The 18,379-nt window shown below is 39.1% G+C and overlaps 1 protein-coding gene across 1 annotated transcript in view; it reads right to left on the reverse strand.

Moving 5' to 3' along the window:
• The window catches only part of NELL2 (neural EGFL like 2), a 323,780-nt gene that overhangs the window by 87,902 nt on the left and 217,499 nt on the right, over nt 1-18,379 (reverse strand). The window contains exons 15-16 of the mRNA XM_028123096.2: nt 7,934-8,056; nt 4,829-4,924 (exon numbers count right to left, since the gene is read on the reverse strand). Coding sequence (XP_027978897.1) covers nt 4,829-4,924; nt 7,934-8,056 — 219 coding nt within the window. The remainder of the gene's footprint in view (nt 1-4,828; nt 4,925-7,933; nt 8,057-18,379) is intronic.

The following is an 18,379-nucleotide window of genomic DNA, read 5'->3' on the forward strand; positions in this document are numbered from 1 at the left end:
GCACAGACCTCGTGAGAGGCGCTAGTAGGATAAATTCCTGAACAGATAGCATGGCATAGGAAGGAAGGAAAGAGGGAGGGAGGAAGGAAAGAGGGAGGGAGGAAGGAAGGAAGGAAGGAAGGAAGGAAGGAAGGAAGGAAGGAAAAGAGTTCTAAATCGCAGATCACTATCTATAATGAAACACCTTATAATAAGTTACTTCACGCCTCTGTACCTTAATTACCTCATCTGCCATATGAGAGTTTAGGACCAGATGACCCTGAAGCCCTCTTTAAATTAATGTTCAATAAAGTCCAGCAAATATGGATGTAAACACATCTTACCTCCTCATTTAATTGACCACTCATTTATGTCTTTATTTATTTACCAATATGTCTTGAAGTTTCAAAAGTGAACAGGATACACACTTCACCCCCATGAGACTCAATGCCTGGGGCTGTAAATGAGGTGAGGAGACCGAGGGACAAGAGAGTGAACACTGGGTAGAGGAGCAGGGGACAAATCTTGAAGGGTCTATCAAGAAATGTGAGGTCAATAGGGATGCTGAAGTTTTTTTCAGTATGGAATGATATGATCAGATCTGTGCTCAGATATTCTGTGGAGAATTGACTGGAGAGAGATACACCTGAGAGCCCTGAACGACTGTAGAACCAGCCAGAATGGAAAGAAATGGACCCCAGTAAAGAGAATCAAAAGGATTTGATGGGAGGTGAAAGGGGATAAGAGGGGTGACTCATTCTTTGCTGGCCAACAAAACTTGGTGGGTAAAGCCACTCACTGAAGAAAAGAGTAGAAGTGAAGAACCAGGGTTTGGTAATAGAAGAGGAAGAAGAGACAAGCCAAAAGTCATGCAGATGATGTGTTCAGTGTGGGGTCTTGAGATTTAAGGTCCCCAAAGAAACATACTGGAAGACATTGGATATTTGCATTTGGATCACCTTCCACAGACTTAAAAGAGCAGGTAGTTCTCTTTATGAATCGTGGAAGATTCTCTCCCTAGTGGTTTTAACTACTTAGAAATTATAGAATCTGTATGCCATCTTTAAATGCTCTGCATTCTTTCTGCAGAAAAGTGTAGACATACATGTATATTCAGGGACTTCGTGGACTCCCAAAGTCTAGCCAGAGACCTGCAGAGGTTCAGGAATTCCAAGTGAAAGATCCCCACCAGAGGTGGAAAGAAGGCAGAGGCTGAAAAGTGAAAAGGAAGTAACTCAGTTCCTCCACCTGAGTAGATGAGACAATGTAGAAAATGGTTAGAATTGTTTAGTACCAGCACTGCCAGACAGAAGATACGGCCAAAGCCTGGCGTAATGGTCACAAACCAGTTTCATCTTCCTGGACCTTCAGTTCAACTACATTTTCTAAACTGCTCAAATCTATGTGGTGAGCTCTTACCAACGGTATGTGAGAGGAAGGGACATGCATGTCATTTCTGGTGTGAGGCAGTGACAGTGGGGGTATATTCTCCATGCTCTGTCTGTGGTCCTCGTCTCCGTGGCAATAGAGGCTGTGTGTTGGGCATGACTTCTTCATCAAGTGGCACCAGCAGGGGGCCTGGCTTAAGCAGGCCCAATCCCACTGCCCCTCAACCTTCCCACCACCACATCTGACATTTCAAACTGAGCTTTATTAATGAAGTAAATACCAATAATAACAATACCCCTCATATGTAAGGTCCATAGGTTAATCAAAATAATGTGCAGTAGTTTTCTTTATAGAAACTATTATTACCTGATACTGTTTTATGTATTTATTTACTTTCCCATGTATAGACCCTCTAACTCAACTAGACCATAATTTCCACGCAGATAAGACCTCAGTTTTGTTCACTGCTATACTCTGTTTCTAGATCAGTGCTCAGCACAAAAAAGATACTAAATAAATGTTTGTTGAAAAAATGAGTGAACAGATTATTTCATGTGGTTCTCCTCTAAAGATATTTTTTAAAGGGCACCACTTTTTTTTTAAATTAATAGAATTTATTTTTTAAAGAAGATTTAGGTTTATAAAGAAGATGAGCAAAAAATATTAACGGTTCCCATTGCCCCTTCTCCTCACCACCATAAACACTTTTCCCTACTATTAACATCTTGCATTGCTGTGGTATGCTTGTTACAACTGATGAACCAATACTGAAACTGTCTTAAAGTCCAGAGTTTATATTAGAGTTCACCTTTTGAAGGGCACAACTTCTATTTATAAGTACATCAACAAAAGTGGTGGTGCTAGAAGGTGAGGGGTCAGGAACTACCCTGCAGCAATAACTGGGACAGATGCTTTGAGGCAAGTACTATCATTACAACTTCTCAGGAAGGAGACAGGAATGTCTTGCTTCTCAAATAGTGAAATGTGGTTTTGGGCCAGGAGATGCTAGAAGGCAGAGACAAACTATGACTCATGTCTTTACAGCACCAACTTAACTCAATGATAGTCAGTTAAATGTTTTCATATATTATGGAATACAAATGAATGAATTTTGGGGGAAAAAACATGAGTTTTTGAAGAAATTTTATTTACCCTTGTGGTGGGCCTTTTCAGGATGGCCCCGGGTGAAGACATTTTCTCTCCTCTGTCATTAGAATGACTTCAGAAGAAACTTTGAGAAACATTGATATAGATTAAAAACAAAAACAAAAACAAAAACAAAAAACCTGGGTTTTGGGAGTAGAAAAACCTTTGTATTCAGCTGTTTGCTCTATGGCCTTACAAAAAAAGTAAATCATTTGAACCCAATATTTTTGTTTCAAAGTGGAGGTAATACCTATCTTGGAAGAGACCTGTGAAGAGTAAGGTGATATATAGATAGTACAAGACCCTGAGAAGTTATGTAACTTGCCCAAGGCCACATAACAAGTAAATGGGATGGCTAGCTTTTGAACCCACATTTGTTCTGTCCTTCTCGAAGCCCTTGGCTGTTACAGATAGCTACTTAGAGTTAAGTCTGGGATTGTCTTCATACAGACTGAAAGTTCGAAGATAATTAGAAACAGTTAAATATTCTCTTGGGTTATTTTTAACTCCCTAGTTTTAAATTTTACATTGCTCAGATCAATTTTACCCCATTTCAGGTTTTCAAATCTCATATGTAACTTTTTTTTTCTAGTGGAAGAATGATATACAGAATTAGGCATGGCCATTATTCATCCCAGATTTTCTGGGACAGCCTTTATTTCAAAATTACACACCATTGAAATGCCCTGAAAAATCCAGTATTTCTTTATCCAGACTCTACACAAGAAGCAGCACCAAATACTGTGTTCAGGAAACATGGTCACCACACGTGTGGATATAAAGGAGGCCCACAGTGTACCTTGATGTGTTTGGGTGTCCTGGTGGAGACCATGGGATAGCAACATTACAGAACCATGAAACTAGAAGTGCCTGATTTTGACCTAGTAAATCCTATGACAGTTAATTACCAGAAATCTGTATTGTTAACAAGTTAATAAGCCGTGTGGGTGAGCCACATGCACAATGAGTTTGGAACTCCTGATTTAGGAAATAATCCCCTTAAGAAAGAGTCCTGCATATCAAAGATGGCCATGATCCATTTCCTTTTCCTTTTTTTTTTTTTAAAGATTTTATTTATTTTTTTGACAGAGACACAGCGAGAGAGGGAACACAGCAGGGGGAGTGGGAGAGGGAGAGAGAAGCAGGCTTCCCGCTGAGCAGGGAGCCCGATGCAGGGCTCGATCCCAGGACACTGGGATTGTGACCTGAGCCTAAGGCAGACACTTAACAACTGAGCCACCCAGGCACCCCAATCCATTTTCTATTAGAGACCTTTATAACCAAATAGTCACTGAAGTTTGAAGATTAGCACTTAGAGGTACCATAATTATAGAAGGAAACAATCTAGTGACACACAGTGATCCGAGTATTCAGGAAAATTTCCACTTCCCAAATGGTCCAGAACATTTTCTGTCCCACATTCTTATCCGTCAGTATTTTTATTAAACCAGAGGACTCTGCAAGTGGAGAGGAGGCAGGGCATGCACCACATCTATTATATAGAGATTTATGGAAAGTAATGTAAGATGGGAACCACCCATCACTGGTGGTAGCAGCTTTCTCTCAGGGAGCATAATGGACTTTCTGAGGTTATCTACTATTAGAACTCACTTAACCCAAAGCAACCAAAACTGTCGACATGATTTTAATTTAAGAGCTAATATTCTCATGGTGTGTTTTCAACTGACAAAATATCTTACTGTGGATCATAAGATATATACACACTATGTAATTATATATATTATATAATATTTAATACACATATATATTAGTTTCTAGTATTAGTATCCATCAGAAAGAGTGAATTCAGAATGAACTTGGAAGAGGAATACTTAGAAAGTAGAAAACTTTAAATATTTTGTAAATAAACAGCAATGAATGCATATTGAATGAGCCAGGCAAAAACTTATTAAAAATTCTCAAACGTGGAGGCAGGAAGTAGTATGTCCTAGGAAGTGAGCTGGCCATAAACTTGAACTCTATGCTTTAATACAGTCATACAGATTCCAGGAAAAATGGGCTCCAAATGAGTAAAACAAATTATGAAAATCCTGGCCAATCCCAAACACCTCTCTAAAAAAGTCCAATATTCTTCTAGTTGACAATAGCTGCAAACCCTCCACAGAATGACTTTGGGCAAATGCCCAGTGAACATGCATCACTGAAACTTCCCACCTCCTCCCTCCCAGCACTTCCTTATTAATAGTGCCATGCTTTGAGAGCCACTTGAAACTTGAAACATTATTTTCCTCATGGATTACCTTATACATAGGCGTAAAAATTCATTTTCTAGAAGATGTAATGATATTCTTACCTGTTTCACAGCTGGGCCCAGTGAAGCCTTGTGGGCAGGCACACACATTCGCAGCAATACAAGCTCCTCCGTTCCTACAGCCGTCTTTGCAAAATGCTAAAAATAATTCAAATACATGACTTCAGTATTTTAGAAGTAAGTAGTTCAAGATACTTTTCTTTATTCCCTTGGAGATGTGGACATCGAATTATGTATGTTATTATACTTTCAAATTCCTATAAGACTTTCCATGCAGGTAAGAAACTTCAACCCGATTTGTAAAACAGTACTCTTTTCAACATTAAAGAAATATTTCACCCGTAAAATAAAACACTAAACTTTCTTTTAGCTAAAAACAGTAACCTCCACACAACAGGAAGTATGTGAGAATTAGAGTTGCATCTCATTTAACAGTCCAGCTTGAAATGAAAACACGGAAGCTATCCTAGAGCTTTCTTAAGGAGCAAACTACCATTTAGAGACTGAGTAAAGAAATAGAAAATGATTGGTTCCTATGAGACTCTGATCATTCTACACACTGGCCAATGTGCCAAAGTATTAGAGAAATGCCCCGTCTTTCACAAAGTTCTAAGTCAGTCCCAGTGATGAACTGGCCAATGGTAAGAATTGGCTGTAGTGGTCTTCAGAAAGAGCCTTGCATTCCTCTGCTGAGGACAGGTCAGGATCCAGAATCAAGGGCAAAGGCGTTGCAAAGCCTGCTGTGTTAGAGGGGTTTGTGAGTGAGGGGAATTCTTCAATGAGTAGAAAAAGGAGCCAAGATCTGAGCCATTGCAAGGGTGACCTCTTGAGATGTGCTGCCCAATTCAAAGAAGGTGAGAAAAACAAAATGGGTGAGACTGAGCACCCTTAGATGCTTCTGTTTCCACTTTAGCTTGTTCTTTGGTTCTATAAGGCTCAGAACCCATTTCCTCAGCCTAGTAAGGCCTGTAACAGATGAATTAGACCAGCTTGTTTCAGGCATTGGGGCAAAAGTTTTCTCTCTAGTTTTCTGGCACGTGCTTCCTCTCATTAGTTAGGATGTACTTTCTCGGAGTGGTAAAATGGAGACATTTGGGATTCTGGTGTTGAGTTAAAGGAAGGGGCACAAAGAGGCCATTCAGCTTCTTTGGTTGTAGGTCCCAATCTGTCTTCATCCCAGGCAAAAAGAATACCTAGTCACCAAGGATTTGCAAAGAGATTGAGAATGTAAACCTCATAAATAATAAAGGGTCCATCTGCTTAACCATGTGTGTGTCTTCCTTGGAATACTGTGCAAGGACACAGCACAGGACTCAATGATTCAGATCCTCCATCTACACTACTTATCGTTCAGCTTTTGACATTCCCAGCAGGAATACACACATGAACTGGAGAGTCTTTATTCAGGCAACCTAGAGTCTCAACTTTCAGCAGAAATTCTGGACCCATGAAAGTTCTCCTTCCTTCAAATATAAGAATTACCTGTCTGCATCTGCTCATGATCGCAAGAGTACTTTATGCTATAAGCTTTATTCTTCACATTAATTACGAATCAGAGTGAAAGAGAAATAAGAGTGAGAAGTTGGGCTCCCAGATGAAATTTTAACCCCTCTCCTCCACCAATTCTCAGTATATCTGGGTGCTTTGAGGAAGTCCTAGGCGTTCAGTTACACTATGTAATGGGCTTTAAATATCTGGCTTTTCTCAGGATCTGTCTAGTTTCTCTGGCAAAATCTTTTTGGGATTTAGACCTCAAAGGGAGTAGGCCTGTTCACATTGCTCTAAATTAAAGATTCCCATAGACTTTTTTTTATTAAGTTTATTTTATTATGTTAGTCACCATACATCACATCATTAGTTTTTGATGTAGTGTTCCATGATTCGTTGTTTGCTTATAACACCCTTTTTTCCATGCAATACGTGCCCTCCTTAATACCCATCACTGGGCTAACTCATCCCCCCTCTAAAGCCCTCAGTTTGTTTCTCAGAGTCCATAGTTTCTCAGATTCCCATAGACTTTTACAAAGCAGTAATCCTCTGGCCCATCGATATCTGCATCCAATGTATTATTGTAGACTAGGTCTTAAGACCCATGCTTATCGGCCATCCCTAGTTATTTCCTACCTCCCACATACACAGTGTCATAACAAATTGATTTTAGTCAACTCCAGGATAATGGGCACATGTATTTGAGAAGTGGGTAGTTTTTATATGAATCATAAAAAAATCTATATGACATAAGGAGGAATATGGACTTTAGCCTAAAGAAGTTTGTGGAGTTTCCAAAACAGAACCTCTATTTCCCTTGTGAAGTAGGAGGTAAGCCCATCTGATGAAGGAAAAGATGGCACTGGTGAACTAATTGGTAAATTAGTGGATGGTGGTGCACTACTATCCACTGATGGAAAGGAAAATCTGGGCTCAACAGGACTTTTAAAAGAATTACTGATTGGTATTGACAAGCCAGCAAAAATGGGAAACCACAACAAGTAGAGACCCACTATTCCCAGGTAATTAGTGTTCAACAGCTCAAAAGAGAGCAGAGAAGAAACACTGTCAGACTGACCCCCGATAGAGATATTTACAGTGGATTTTGGTAGTAGAACAAATGGGTTGACTGTACTGTCAAAAAAACACAGCTGTCACATTCAGATTCAAAAATAAGTATTTGAACCTGGGAGGAGACTGGCAAACTGAAAGAAAAGGGAGGGTCAGAGAAATTGCGCTACTTCTGTTGCTGGTGTGATGCTGTTAATTGTATGCACTGCACAACTGAAGATCAAGAGTCATGGAAAGAACAGAGCAGGCAAACTGGAAGCAGAAGACTTGGGGCAAGATGATACAAAGTTGATGTTTGAGATTTCGAAGGTGGAACCGTTCCATACAAAAATGCCCAGGTGTAATTATGGGCGTGGTCTGCTGGACAGGAACAGAGATGGAAACCACTGTGGTGAAGGTCAAAGAACGTAGTTTGGCCACGTAAACACTAACACAACCTAGGAGGAAGACTGTGAGCCACACTGCAAAGCTCTCAGGGGTGTGGGAAGTCCCTGGAAGGGAGATGGCAGTGATGAGAAGGAGTGGGGGGAGGTGAAGATGGACTGCATTATCCTTAATGCCGCCGGCGCTGCCATTTAAACCTTTTACCTTTGCATGTGGTTCCATTCCCCGTATAGCCTGGCTTGCAAACACAGTTGTGTCCTCCAACAGTATTGAAGCATAAAGCATTTTCATCACAATTGTGCTGATTTGTGATACACTCATCGTGTTCTGGAATGAGAAATACAGTTTGGTTACTCAAAGACAGATATTCAAAGGGACTGCATTTTCAACTGCCCCTGCATCTTGGTTATTGCATGGTATTTCTTTCAAACACAGATTTCCACAAAGTATATATTAAAGAAGAGCTCATATTTTGAATATTGTATATGCCTCTTGAAATACATACATAGTTCACACATCCACAAACCTTGAATGCAAAAGGATTTGGACAGAGGACCCACCAAGAGGAGGAAGGAATGGAAGAAGAGGAGAGGCAAGAGTGTGGATCATTCTCAGAAGTGGATTCCAGAGCCGCTGTGTACAGTCTCTGTGATTAACATTTGGGGGAGATATTCTCATGAAATAAATCTGCTACCTATCTCTGCATCCTGTAGCATGAAAAAGGGGCTAGGAAAGGATGTGAAATTGTATTGCTTCATGAATCCCGGCCTGCAGGAAAATAGAGTTGAAGCTCTGGGAGTTAGTTAGGGTGCAGTTATCAGCTGCACCCCACACTTCCAGACATAAGGATACACATGCAAACTACGTGGGGAGTATCTGACCTCCTTAGGAAAGTTCTCTCCTTCTGCAAAGAAAGTGTCAGAGTTCTGTTAAAGAAGACAACTTGCTTTTATGATATGTGAAAATCCAAACTTTAAAACACACAATCGATATGATACTTCCTTTCACGGTGGGCAACCTGACACTTTAGAAAGCACTGAATCATCTGATTCTCTCAGCACCCCTGTGAGAGAGGTAGAACCAATATCATTATAACCATTTTAACAACGAGTCAATAGTGGCTTCAAGTGCTTAAGTCGCCTGCCCAAGTTCACAGGAGCATTAGGTCACGTCAGAATTCTAGCTCTGTGTTCAGCAGAAATGTAAATATAAGGAATAAATACAGTGAATATGAGAAAAAAAACAGATGTGACTTCAAAATCAAGATGAGTAGGAAATGAAATATAAGTGAGGAAATGTATACAAACTAGTTCAGCAAAATCCCTAAAGTGGCACTACTCATCATGTGGTCTCTTACATAAATACTACTTAGGCCTAAAATTAAAAATATATTTTAATACACCTATATTAATTGAGGCTATTGATTCACTAGGATATAAATCATCAAAGCAGAAAGAAGTATTCGCTTTTCATTTTAGAACTCTTTGCATTCTAGACAATATATGTATTATTCCAGACAATATATTATAATAATCATGTATTTATAACTTTGAAAAAGAATTGCTTTGGGCATGTTGAAATTAGACTAAAATCACTTATTTCAACTACTAAAATAGAATGCTATATTTTTTCAAATAAATATTAACATTTTGTGTCCTGCGTTATATATAAGTGCAAAGTTATAATAGTTTGAACTATAGCCCTGTAATAAAATTCTCAGACATTATTCCCAATAATCTTTCAGAGGAAAGAGAGCTCTCAATCATTAAGGTTTTAGAATTGCATGAATAGATATCTTATCCTCCAAATCCTTGGCTGAATTTCCCCAAATTGTAGAAAATTCCACCTTTATTATAGTATCAGAAACTTTCATAGTTTTTTACAAATTCATGCCCATCGATGATAGCTTAGAAAGTACCTGAATTACACATAGGTCTCCTGATAGGGGCTACCCGTTGGACCACTATACAATTTCAGAGGGCCAGGAATGGGCAGTCTACCTACCCCTGAGTCTGGCTGCCTGAAGCAAAATAAATCTACACTCTGAAGTTTGCACCTGCTGCCAATTTTCTTCCCAGTGCAATTCAAAGTGCTGCAGTTAATCTATAAATCTCTATATGGACAGCCGTAGGCTCTTTAAAGACAGCTGCTGATTGATTTGATGCTGTTTTCATCCCTGCCTTGGTTGTCTTCTTAATTAGACAGAACTCACTCCATAGGGGAGGGGCCTAAGAGGATGAGCTTAGCACCCAGTACGATGATTCCCGCACACGTTAGTTAATTACACAACCCGGGATCTGGTTACTCCTGCTGTCATTAACTCTCGCGGTCACTGAAATGAGTAAGCATGCTCCTGAGCAATCTGAGGGTAAAGAAAGTTTTCAGGTTTGGAAACACACCCACACACTCCTTTACACATACCGTTCCCTGTGCCAGAGGTGCCTGCCCCGCTGACTCTCCCGGCAAGCCCCTGCCACTTCCAAAGATCACACTAAAAAGTCTTGTTTTACGTGCAAACATCTTTCTTGCTCCGCTCCTGCAGAGTTAGGGGCTGTTGGCTGTTTTCCCTAGCACCATATACGAGGCTCTGTTATTGTATTTTATCAGAAATGTCTACTACTCCTTGATTCTTCATCTTCATGCTCTACCAGGAACTGTTAACTTTTGGACAAGAATTTTGTATATTTATTTGTGTTTCATTTCAGCATTCAAAGAATGTTTCTTAAATATACAATTAAAAGAATAAATGACCAAAGGAAGAAAGCTAGGAAATGCTTGCTCTGCCGTTATAATTCAAGCCAATCCCAATTCGTTCAGTTGTAGACAAGATGCCAAATAGAAGGCTACTGAAAATCTAAACTGCTTTTTTAAACTAATTTTAGTGGTGATATTTTGTTTGGGGTATTTCAAATATTAATTAAGGTAGCAAGACATACTTAGAGAACAGAAAATATTAATTCCTTTACATTGTCACTTTAAAATTTTTCACACTACTTAAAGTATAATTTATATTATAACCATCAACTAACAGTAAACCATGATCTTAGGAAAAGTTTTTAAAAATGCCTATGTCTCGGGGTGCCTGGGTGGCTCAGTGTGTTAAGTGTCTGCCTTCAGCTCAGGTCGTGATCTCAAAGTCCTGGGATCAAGCCCCACATCAGGTTCCCTGCTCAGTGGGGAGTCTGCTTCTTCCCCTGCCGCCCCTCACCTGCTTGTGCTCTCTCTCCCTCTGTCTCAAATAAATAAATAAAAAAAATTTTTTTTAAGAAATGCCTATGTCTCACAGAAGAATCAACTTAAATTTGATAGCCCTCCACAAAACAGAATGTGAGACATGGCGCAAATATTCTATAAGGTCATCTCAATAAATAGGTAATTATTGCCGCTCTATGTCCAGTTTTGGTCAAATGTCAACTTCTTAGTCTTTCCCTGACTCACATATCCCTGAGGACTCCACCAGCAACCCACCAGTCAGCCTCTCCTTTTTTAATACTTCCTCCAACATTTATAATATACAATACATTAAATTAAATAAAATAAGGAGGGAAATATTAAGATAAGATTTAAATCAATATTATGTTGCAGCGTTTGAGAAGAGCATGGCAGGATGTAGTAGTAAATGAATTTCAAGTGTTAGTTCATATATACTGAAAAGCAGACATTTCAGATGTTCACAATATCCAGTTCCTAAGATTCAATGCTATTTTCACATCCTCAGTTAAAATATTCATTGTTCATGTGACATGACAGTCCAGATAAAAGCTGGGATTGAAACCAAATACACCTCTCTCTAACTGTTCCTCATTAAAAATAATAGCATATGGTTATTTTAATTAAAATTGATCACATTTTGTATCTACACATTTTAAATTTAAATAAAATGGAAAAAACAAACATACAGGAAGAAAACATCACTCAACAGTACTAAACAAAAGTAATGTAGTTGTCAATCATCACAATACATTATACAGACTCAATAATCTTATAGTGATAGCTGGCAAAGATTTGTCCTATGTGCCATAATTTGCCATGCATCCTTATGTACTCCGTAAAACTGATTTCATACCAGTGACAGGGGTCAATATATTCAAATTCCTCTACAGAAAAAAAAGTGATAATTATATACACTTGGATTTATCTAAATGTCACATAGAACAATAATACTTCAGTTTCACTGATCAACTCCTAACCTGAGTAGCTTAATGTCTCTAAAATCATTTGAAGACTCCATACCTAAAAGGTCATCGGTCATTGCTACATACAGTTGGACTTAAATTGAGCTTGAAATTTGGCATTCATATTGAATGAATGTACTGTTTGAATGAATGAATGTTTCCAGAATGAATGTACTATCTAGAGACAAAACGGTCACATTAAAATTCACATAGCTTTTCTTACTATGATTTCAACACAGCCATACAATATACATAGCACATGTTCTATTCAAGAATTTCACTGATACAAAATGCAAATACTACAGAAAATAGGAGTGAAAAGTAATTTAAGTATATCTGTAGTTATACATTCAGTTCAATTACATACAATTTTCTTCAAGGTCTATTTGTGTATTACAATTTTCTTAGGATTAAAAATGTGATTATAAATGGTAGCTCCCTCAAAAAGCTTATAGTTTAGTTGGGGAGATAAGACAAAAACACAAATGCCTTTAATACGTGGCTTTGTTATGAGAAATAATGAAGTAAAGAAGAAACCCCTGTTTACAGAGAGGTGCAGAGATCAAAGGGGTAAGAAATCATTTCTTTTGGGTCAGAAAGGAATTCAAGAATAACTTCATGGAGAATGGAGCATTTGACGTGGATATTGTTATGTGTGTAGGGAAGATGCAGATTCCAAAATGAAACAGCATTCATGTACTTTCCTTCTTTTGTTTTTGGAATCTTGAACCTCTTACACATTCGAATGAACCTGAATGATTTGTAATAACCGTAGCTATAATTCAGTGCTTACTACATACTGCATACTTTATAATATACACTATCTCATTTAGTCCTCATATTAATTAGGAAACATTATCATTATTTTCAAAGAAAATTAAATTAGGCTTGGAGAGAGGTCAAGTAGCTTGCCTGAGGTCACACTGCTAGTAAGAGGTAGAGCGGTGAAGCATATCTGACTCCAAAAACTAGGTTATTGATTGCCAGGCAGTAGGGCTTCCTGACATACTTAATGTGTGTGTTTTCCCCAATCTGTTTTTTTAATCCCAGTGTTTTCCTTTGCAATTGCCCAGAGGTTTTGGGTTTTAATGTTTACAATCATTTAATGTCTTCTTGTCATATGTGGAGTCTTCCATTGCTTCACAATTAGGAAGTTCTCTCTCTTTTGTATTATCTAGTATTCTTTTTTTTTTAAGATTTTATTTATCTATTTGACAGAGAGAGAGAGCACAAGCAGGGGGAGTAGCAGAGGGAGTGGGAGAAGCAGACTCCCCATTGAGCAGGGTGAGCAGGGAGCTGGACGTGGAACTCGATCTCAAAACCCCAGGATCATGACCTGAGCTGAAGGCAGATGCTTAACCGACTGAGCCACCCAGATGCCCCTATTATCTAGTACTCTTAAGACTTTAGGAACATTATTACAATTATATAACTCTTAGGGCAAAGAACTGAGGTACTTTCTGTTCATACTAAAATCTATATTTTCACAAGACTGAGAGTTTAGCACTGGGTGTTATACACAAACAATGAATCATGGAACACTACATCAAAAACTAATGATGTAATGTATGGTGATTAACATAACATAATAAAATAAAATTTAAAAAAAAGAAAAAAAAGAAAAAAAAGAAAAGGAAGATACCAATACAGTCAAATACAAATGTTTGTAAAACAAAGTGACCAGCTCACAGAACTTAGACTGTTCTGTACTAGGACCATAACTAAATATAAAGGACAAAGGAGAAAAAAATGAGAAAATTATGTAGTATTTTAACGAGCAATAGCAGGGAGGCAGTGTGATATGTTAAGTTTTCTAGACAGGCTTGATATTTTTAAAAGATTTTATTTATTTATTTATATTTGAGAGAGAGAGAGAGCACATATGAGTGGGAGGAGGAGCAGAGGGAGAAGGAGAGGGAGAAGCAGACTCCCCACTGCGCGTGAAGCCCCACTCCAGGCAGATCCCAGGACCCCGAGGATCATGACCTGAGCCAAAGTCTGACACTTAACTGACTGAGCCACCCAGGCGCCCCTACACACACAGGCTTGATTTTTTACGCCATTTTCTCCTAGTTCTCATTGGCCTTGACAAAGTAAGCCAATCTTTCTAAGTTTAAAATGAAGAGATTAAGACCTAGATTAGAGAACTATTATAAAGAGTAAACTTATATGATGGATGTAAAGACCCTGGCAAATAATAGCCACTTGATAAATATTAGTTACTTTCTCATCTTATTACCTACTTCAGTGGGAAAATTTCTTTTGCCTTTATTAGCTAAATAATGTTCCTTCTTTTCTATTTCAATTCTGTAGAGAAAATGTAGATGTCTCACAGAGCTTTCTCTTTTCATAATCTTTTCTGAAATCAAATGCATTTGGGACATTTCTTTGATTTCCAAAATGTACTACTCTCAATGGTTACATCAAGGGGAAAAAAAAATGCCTGCTATCATACTTACCAAAAGCTATTCATTTTGTTTCTTATGATTATCTTACTTACTCACTTTATATTACAGAGAAAAATCTATCACAATGTCATTTTAACAGAAACCTAATTTTAACACTATTAAAGGGACTACAAGAAATTACACTTTAACCCTATTCAATGCCCACATTGGCCGCAAACCCACTAAAATGCATTTTTAACACCCAAGTATTTTTTATTTACTACTCAAGTTTCTCATTCACTGACCTCAGCAATTCAATACTGACTTCTTGTTATTCTTCATTTTGTTTGGCAACTAGGAATTTGTTCAGACGTCTTTCCTCTGACATGCTTGGTTTATTTTCTTCTAGTCCTTTCACTGGTATGCTCAGCCTCTCTTCCTAATCCTTATTTGATCAAGCATCTTAACGACCAAAGCACACTAAGTTTTCCCCTCTATCTTTATAATAATTTTGCAAGGTAATCCAAATTCTGATTTTACAGCAAAAATCTTTGCTTTTTCTGGCGTTTTATGAAATAATCTTTGTCCAAACACATTGTAGGGCAACAAAATTCTTGTAACTATCAGCAGATGATTTGTATTTTTTCTTTTGACACATTTATGAAGCTTCTCTGTGTGATTCCTGTGCTCTGGAAGATGCAAAGATGCATGAACTGGGATTCATGACCTCAAGAAACTTTTGAACTATCACAGGATTGAACAGATAACTCTGATATATTCTCAAAAGTGTTTAGTGCTTTAAGAGCGAAAACAATAGTAATAGGAATAATAATGACATTAGCTAATTATTAGGTGCTTACTAGATGCTATCAAGCACTGTACTAAGTGTTTTATTTGCATTATCCCCTTCAGTCTCCACAAAGCCTTACCTGGGAGGCACTATTATTATTCTGTTTTACAAATGGGAATACAGAGCTTTCTCAGAGAAAATACGTATCTTGCCGAATATCATGTAGCTAGGAAGTGACAAGGCAGGATTGGCCTTCCATGTTTTAAAAAGCTACAACCTATAAATAATGATCTCGTGAGGCTTACAGAGGGAGACATGAGGATTGACTGAGGGGTCTAGGAAAGTATTATACAGGCAGTAGGCCAAACAAGTGAGTCTTGAAAGATGGGAAGGGTTTTAACAGGAAAAGAGGAAAGATGGGGAAGAGCATTCCATATGGAGAGAACACGGGTGCAACTGGTAAAATCATACGGACCACGGCAGTCCTGAAGGGGCCGAACTGGCCTGGGTGATGACCAAAAGGGAACAGTGAGCAATCAGTGTGGACAGGGTCAAGAATATGACATGATTTTAACTGGTGGGCAATACAAAGCCACTTCCAGCTGTACAGTGAAAGGCAGCATGAAAAAACGGGTGTTGATTTTTAGGGAAATGAACAGCGATGTGTAGAGGAGGAGAGACCCACTCTCCTTAACAAAGTGGGTGTCCTATATTAGCAGGCCAGCATTGTTCTCTCTCTTTTTAGTCCTTCTTTCTTCCTTTTGATTCTTCTCCTTTTGAGTCCGAATTGGGTTATTACTGGGAGTTGAGACAGGAGTCTGTACAACACTGAGAGGTGAAGCAAAAGAATAAGGAGGATGGCTGCATGATATTCCATTGTGTACACACACCACCTCTTCTCTATCCACTCCTGTCGGTGGACATCGTGGCTCTTCCCACAGTTTGGCTACTGTGGACATTGCTGCTATAAACATCGGGGTGCACGTACCCTTTCGGATCCCTACATTTGTATCTTTGTGGTAAATACCCAGTAGTGCAATTGCTGGGTCGTACGGTAGCTCTATTTTCAACTTTTTGAGGAGCCTCCATACTGTTTTCCAGAGTGGTTGCACCAGCTTGCATTCCCACCAACAGTGTAGGAGGGTTCCCCTTTCTCCGCATCCCCGCCAACATCTGTCATTTCCTGACTTGTTAATTTTAGCCATTCTGACTGGTGGAGGTGTTTTGATTTGGATTTCCCTGATGCCGAGCGATGTTGAGCACTTTTTCATGTGTCTGTTGGCCATCTGGATGTCTTCTTTGGAAAAATGCCTGTTCATGTCTTCTGCAATGGAATATTATGCAGCCAACAAAAGGAATGAGATCTTGCCATTTGCAATGATGTGGATGGAACTGGAGGGTGTTATGCTGAGCGAAATAAGTCAATCAGAGAAAGACATGTATCATATGACCTCACTGATATGAGTAATTCTTAATCTCAGGAAACAAACTGAGGGTTGCTGGGGTGGTGGGGGGGTGGGAGGGATGGGGTGGCTGGGTGATAGACATTGGGGAGGGTATGTGCTATGGTGAGCGCTGTGAATTGTGCAAAACTGTTGAATCACAGATCTGTACCTCTGAAACAAATAATGCAATATGTTAAGAACAAAAAAGAAGAAGATAGCAGGAGGGGAAGAATGAAGGGGAGTAAGTCGGAGGGGGAGACGAACCATGAGAGACGATGGACTCTGAAAAACAAACTGAGGGTTCTAGAGGGGAGGGGGTGGGGGGATGGGTTAGCCTGGTGGTGGGTATTAAAGAGGGCACATACTGCATGGAGCACTGGGTGTTATGCGCAAACAATGAATCATGGAACACTACATCAAAAAGTAATGATGTAATGCATGGTGATTAACATAACAATAAAAAATTTAAAGAAGAAAAAAAAGAATAAGGAGGAGGGGAATGGGTGCAAAGCAAATAGAAGCTGAGTGCTTATCACCTGGCAAGCACCATGCTGAGCAATGTATATGTGTGGCATAAGGAAGTCCTACAGGATGTAGGAAGAATAATTGGGAAGCAAGAACATAAGGTTCACAATCCTTTCAGGCAGGAATCTTGTCTTATTCATTTTCTTCATCTCCATCCCTACGCTTTCGTGGAATGAAACTGTGTTGAGGAGATGGCCTGAAGAAGAATGGACAAGATCATGGTGGAAGAGGAGTAAATTTTGACATAGAATGGATGGGCGAACCACAGTGAATCAATTTTTGAACTGAGAGCAAGAAAGACTTTGAAAATAACACGAGTTTCAAATCTGGGTGACTGGGAGTGAGAGAGTGGTGAGATGAATAGAGAAGAGGGTTTCTTACTTTTAGGAACTTTGTTATTCTTGTTCTTGTTTTGGTCTGGTCTGGTTTGGTTTGGGTAAGAAAATTAAGAAGTCAAAATATAAAAGCAAAGTCATATTAGGCAATTGCATTTACTCTATTCATGGTGACAATAAACAATAAATACTCCCCACCCAAAATCTGTCAGATAACTACCTAGATAGCAAACCTTAGATCTAATTCATCAATGACCCCTGACGTCCACACAATGACTGGCACAAATTGGTCTCCAAAGAATATTTGTTAAAGACTGAATCAGTAACCATAAAGTGTATCTCAGTCAAACATGCAAAACATTTAGAGATTTGCTAATGTACCATATTCCAGATATTCTATAGTGACAGTTTGCACATCTGCTTTCTCTTCCATTCCCCTCAGCAGCTATGCTGCTCTCTCTTCGAACGCCTGCCCCATCCTCAGTCCCTCACTCGTGGCACATAACCCTATCAGTAACAGGAACTTCATGGAAGACTACCAGGTCATCAGGAAAGAACACTCTCAGATTTCCCACCTACAGATGAATCTGTAGCTAAATCCACTCTTAAGACTTTCTTCTTCCCAAACCAGGAACCTGGGGGTCACCATAGACTTCTCTTCCCTTCCTCCCACCCACCACATCCAGGGACCAATTCATCTGGATTCTACTTCCCTGGTTGTTCTCATTTCCATACTCCTCGCCCCACTCTCCATCCCACTGCTCTTCAGTTGCCCAAATTTGGGCACAAAATGTTACCTTTTCCTCTGGAATATTGCAATTGCTTCATGATGACAATACTGCCCCTGTTTTGTACATCTCCAAACCATTATCACAATGACTTTTCAAATAAAATCTGATCTTCTCTATCTCTCTCCTCCCCATTCTCTCTTCTTCTCTCTTATTTTTTTCAGAGACATACCATTGTTCTTACCAGCCATCAAGGCACTGCCTA

This window comes from Eumetopias jubatus, unplaced genomic scaffold, assembly GCF_037043125.1.
Source record: "Eumetopias jubatus isolate StellerSeaLion01/CBP00866 unplaced genomic scaffold, mEumJub1_p1.0 scaffold_8, whole genome shotgun sequence".
NCBI lineage: Eukaryota > Metazoa > Chordata > Mammalia > Carnivora > Otariidae > Eumetopias > Eumetopias jubatus.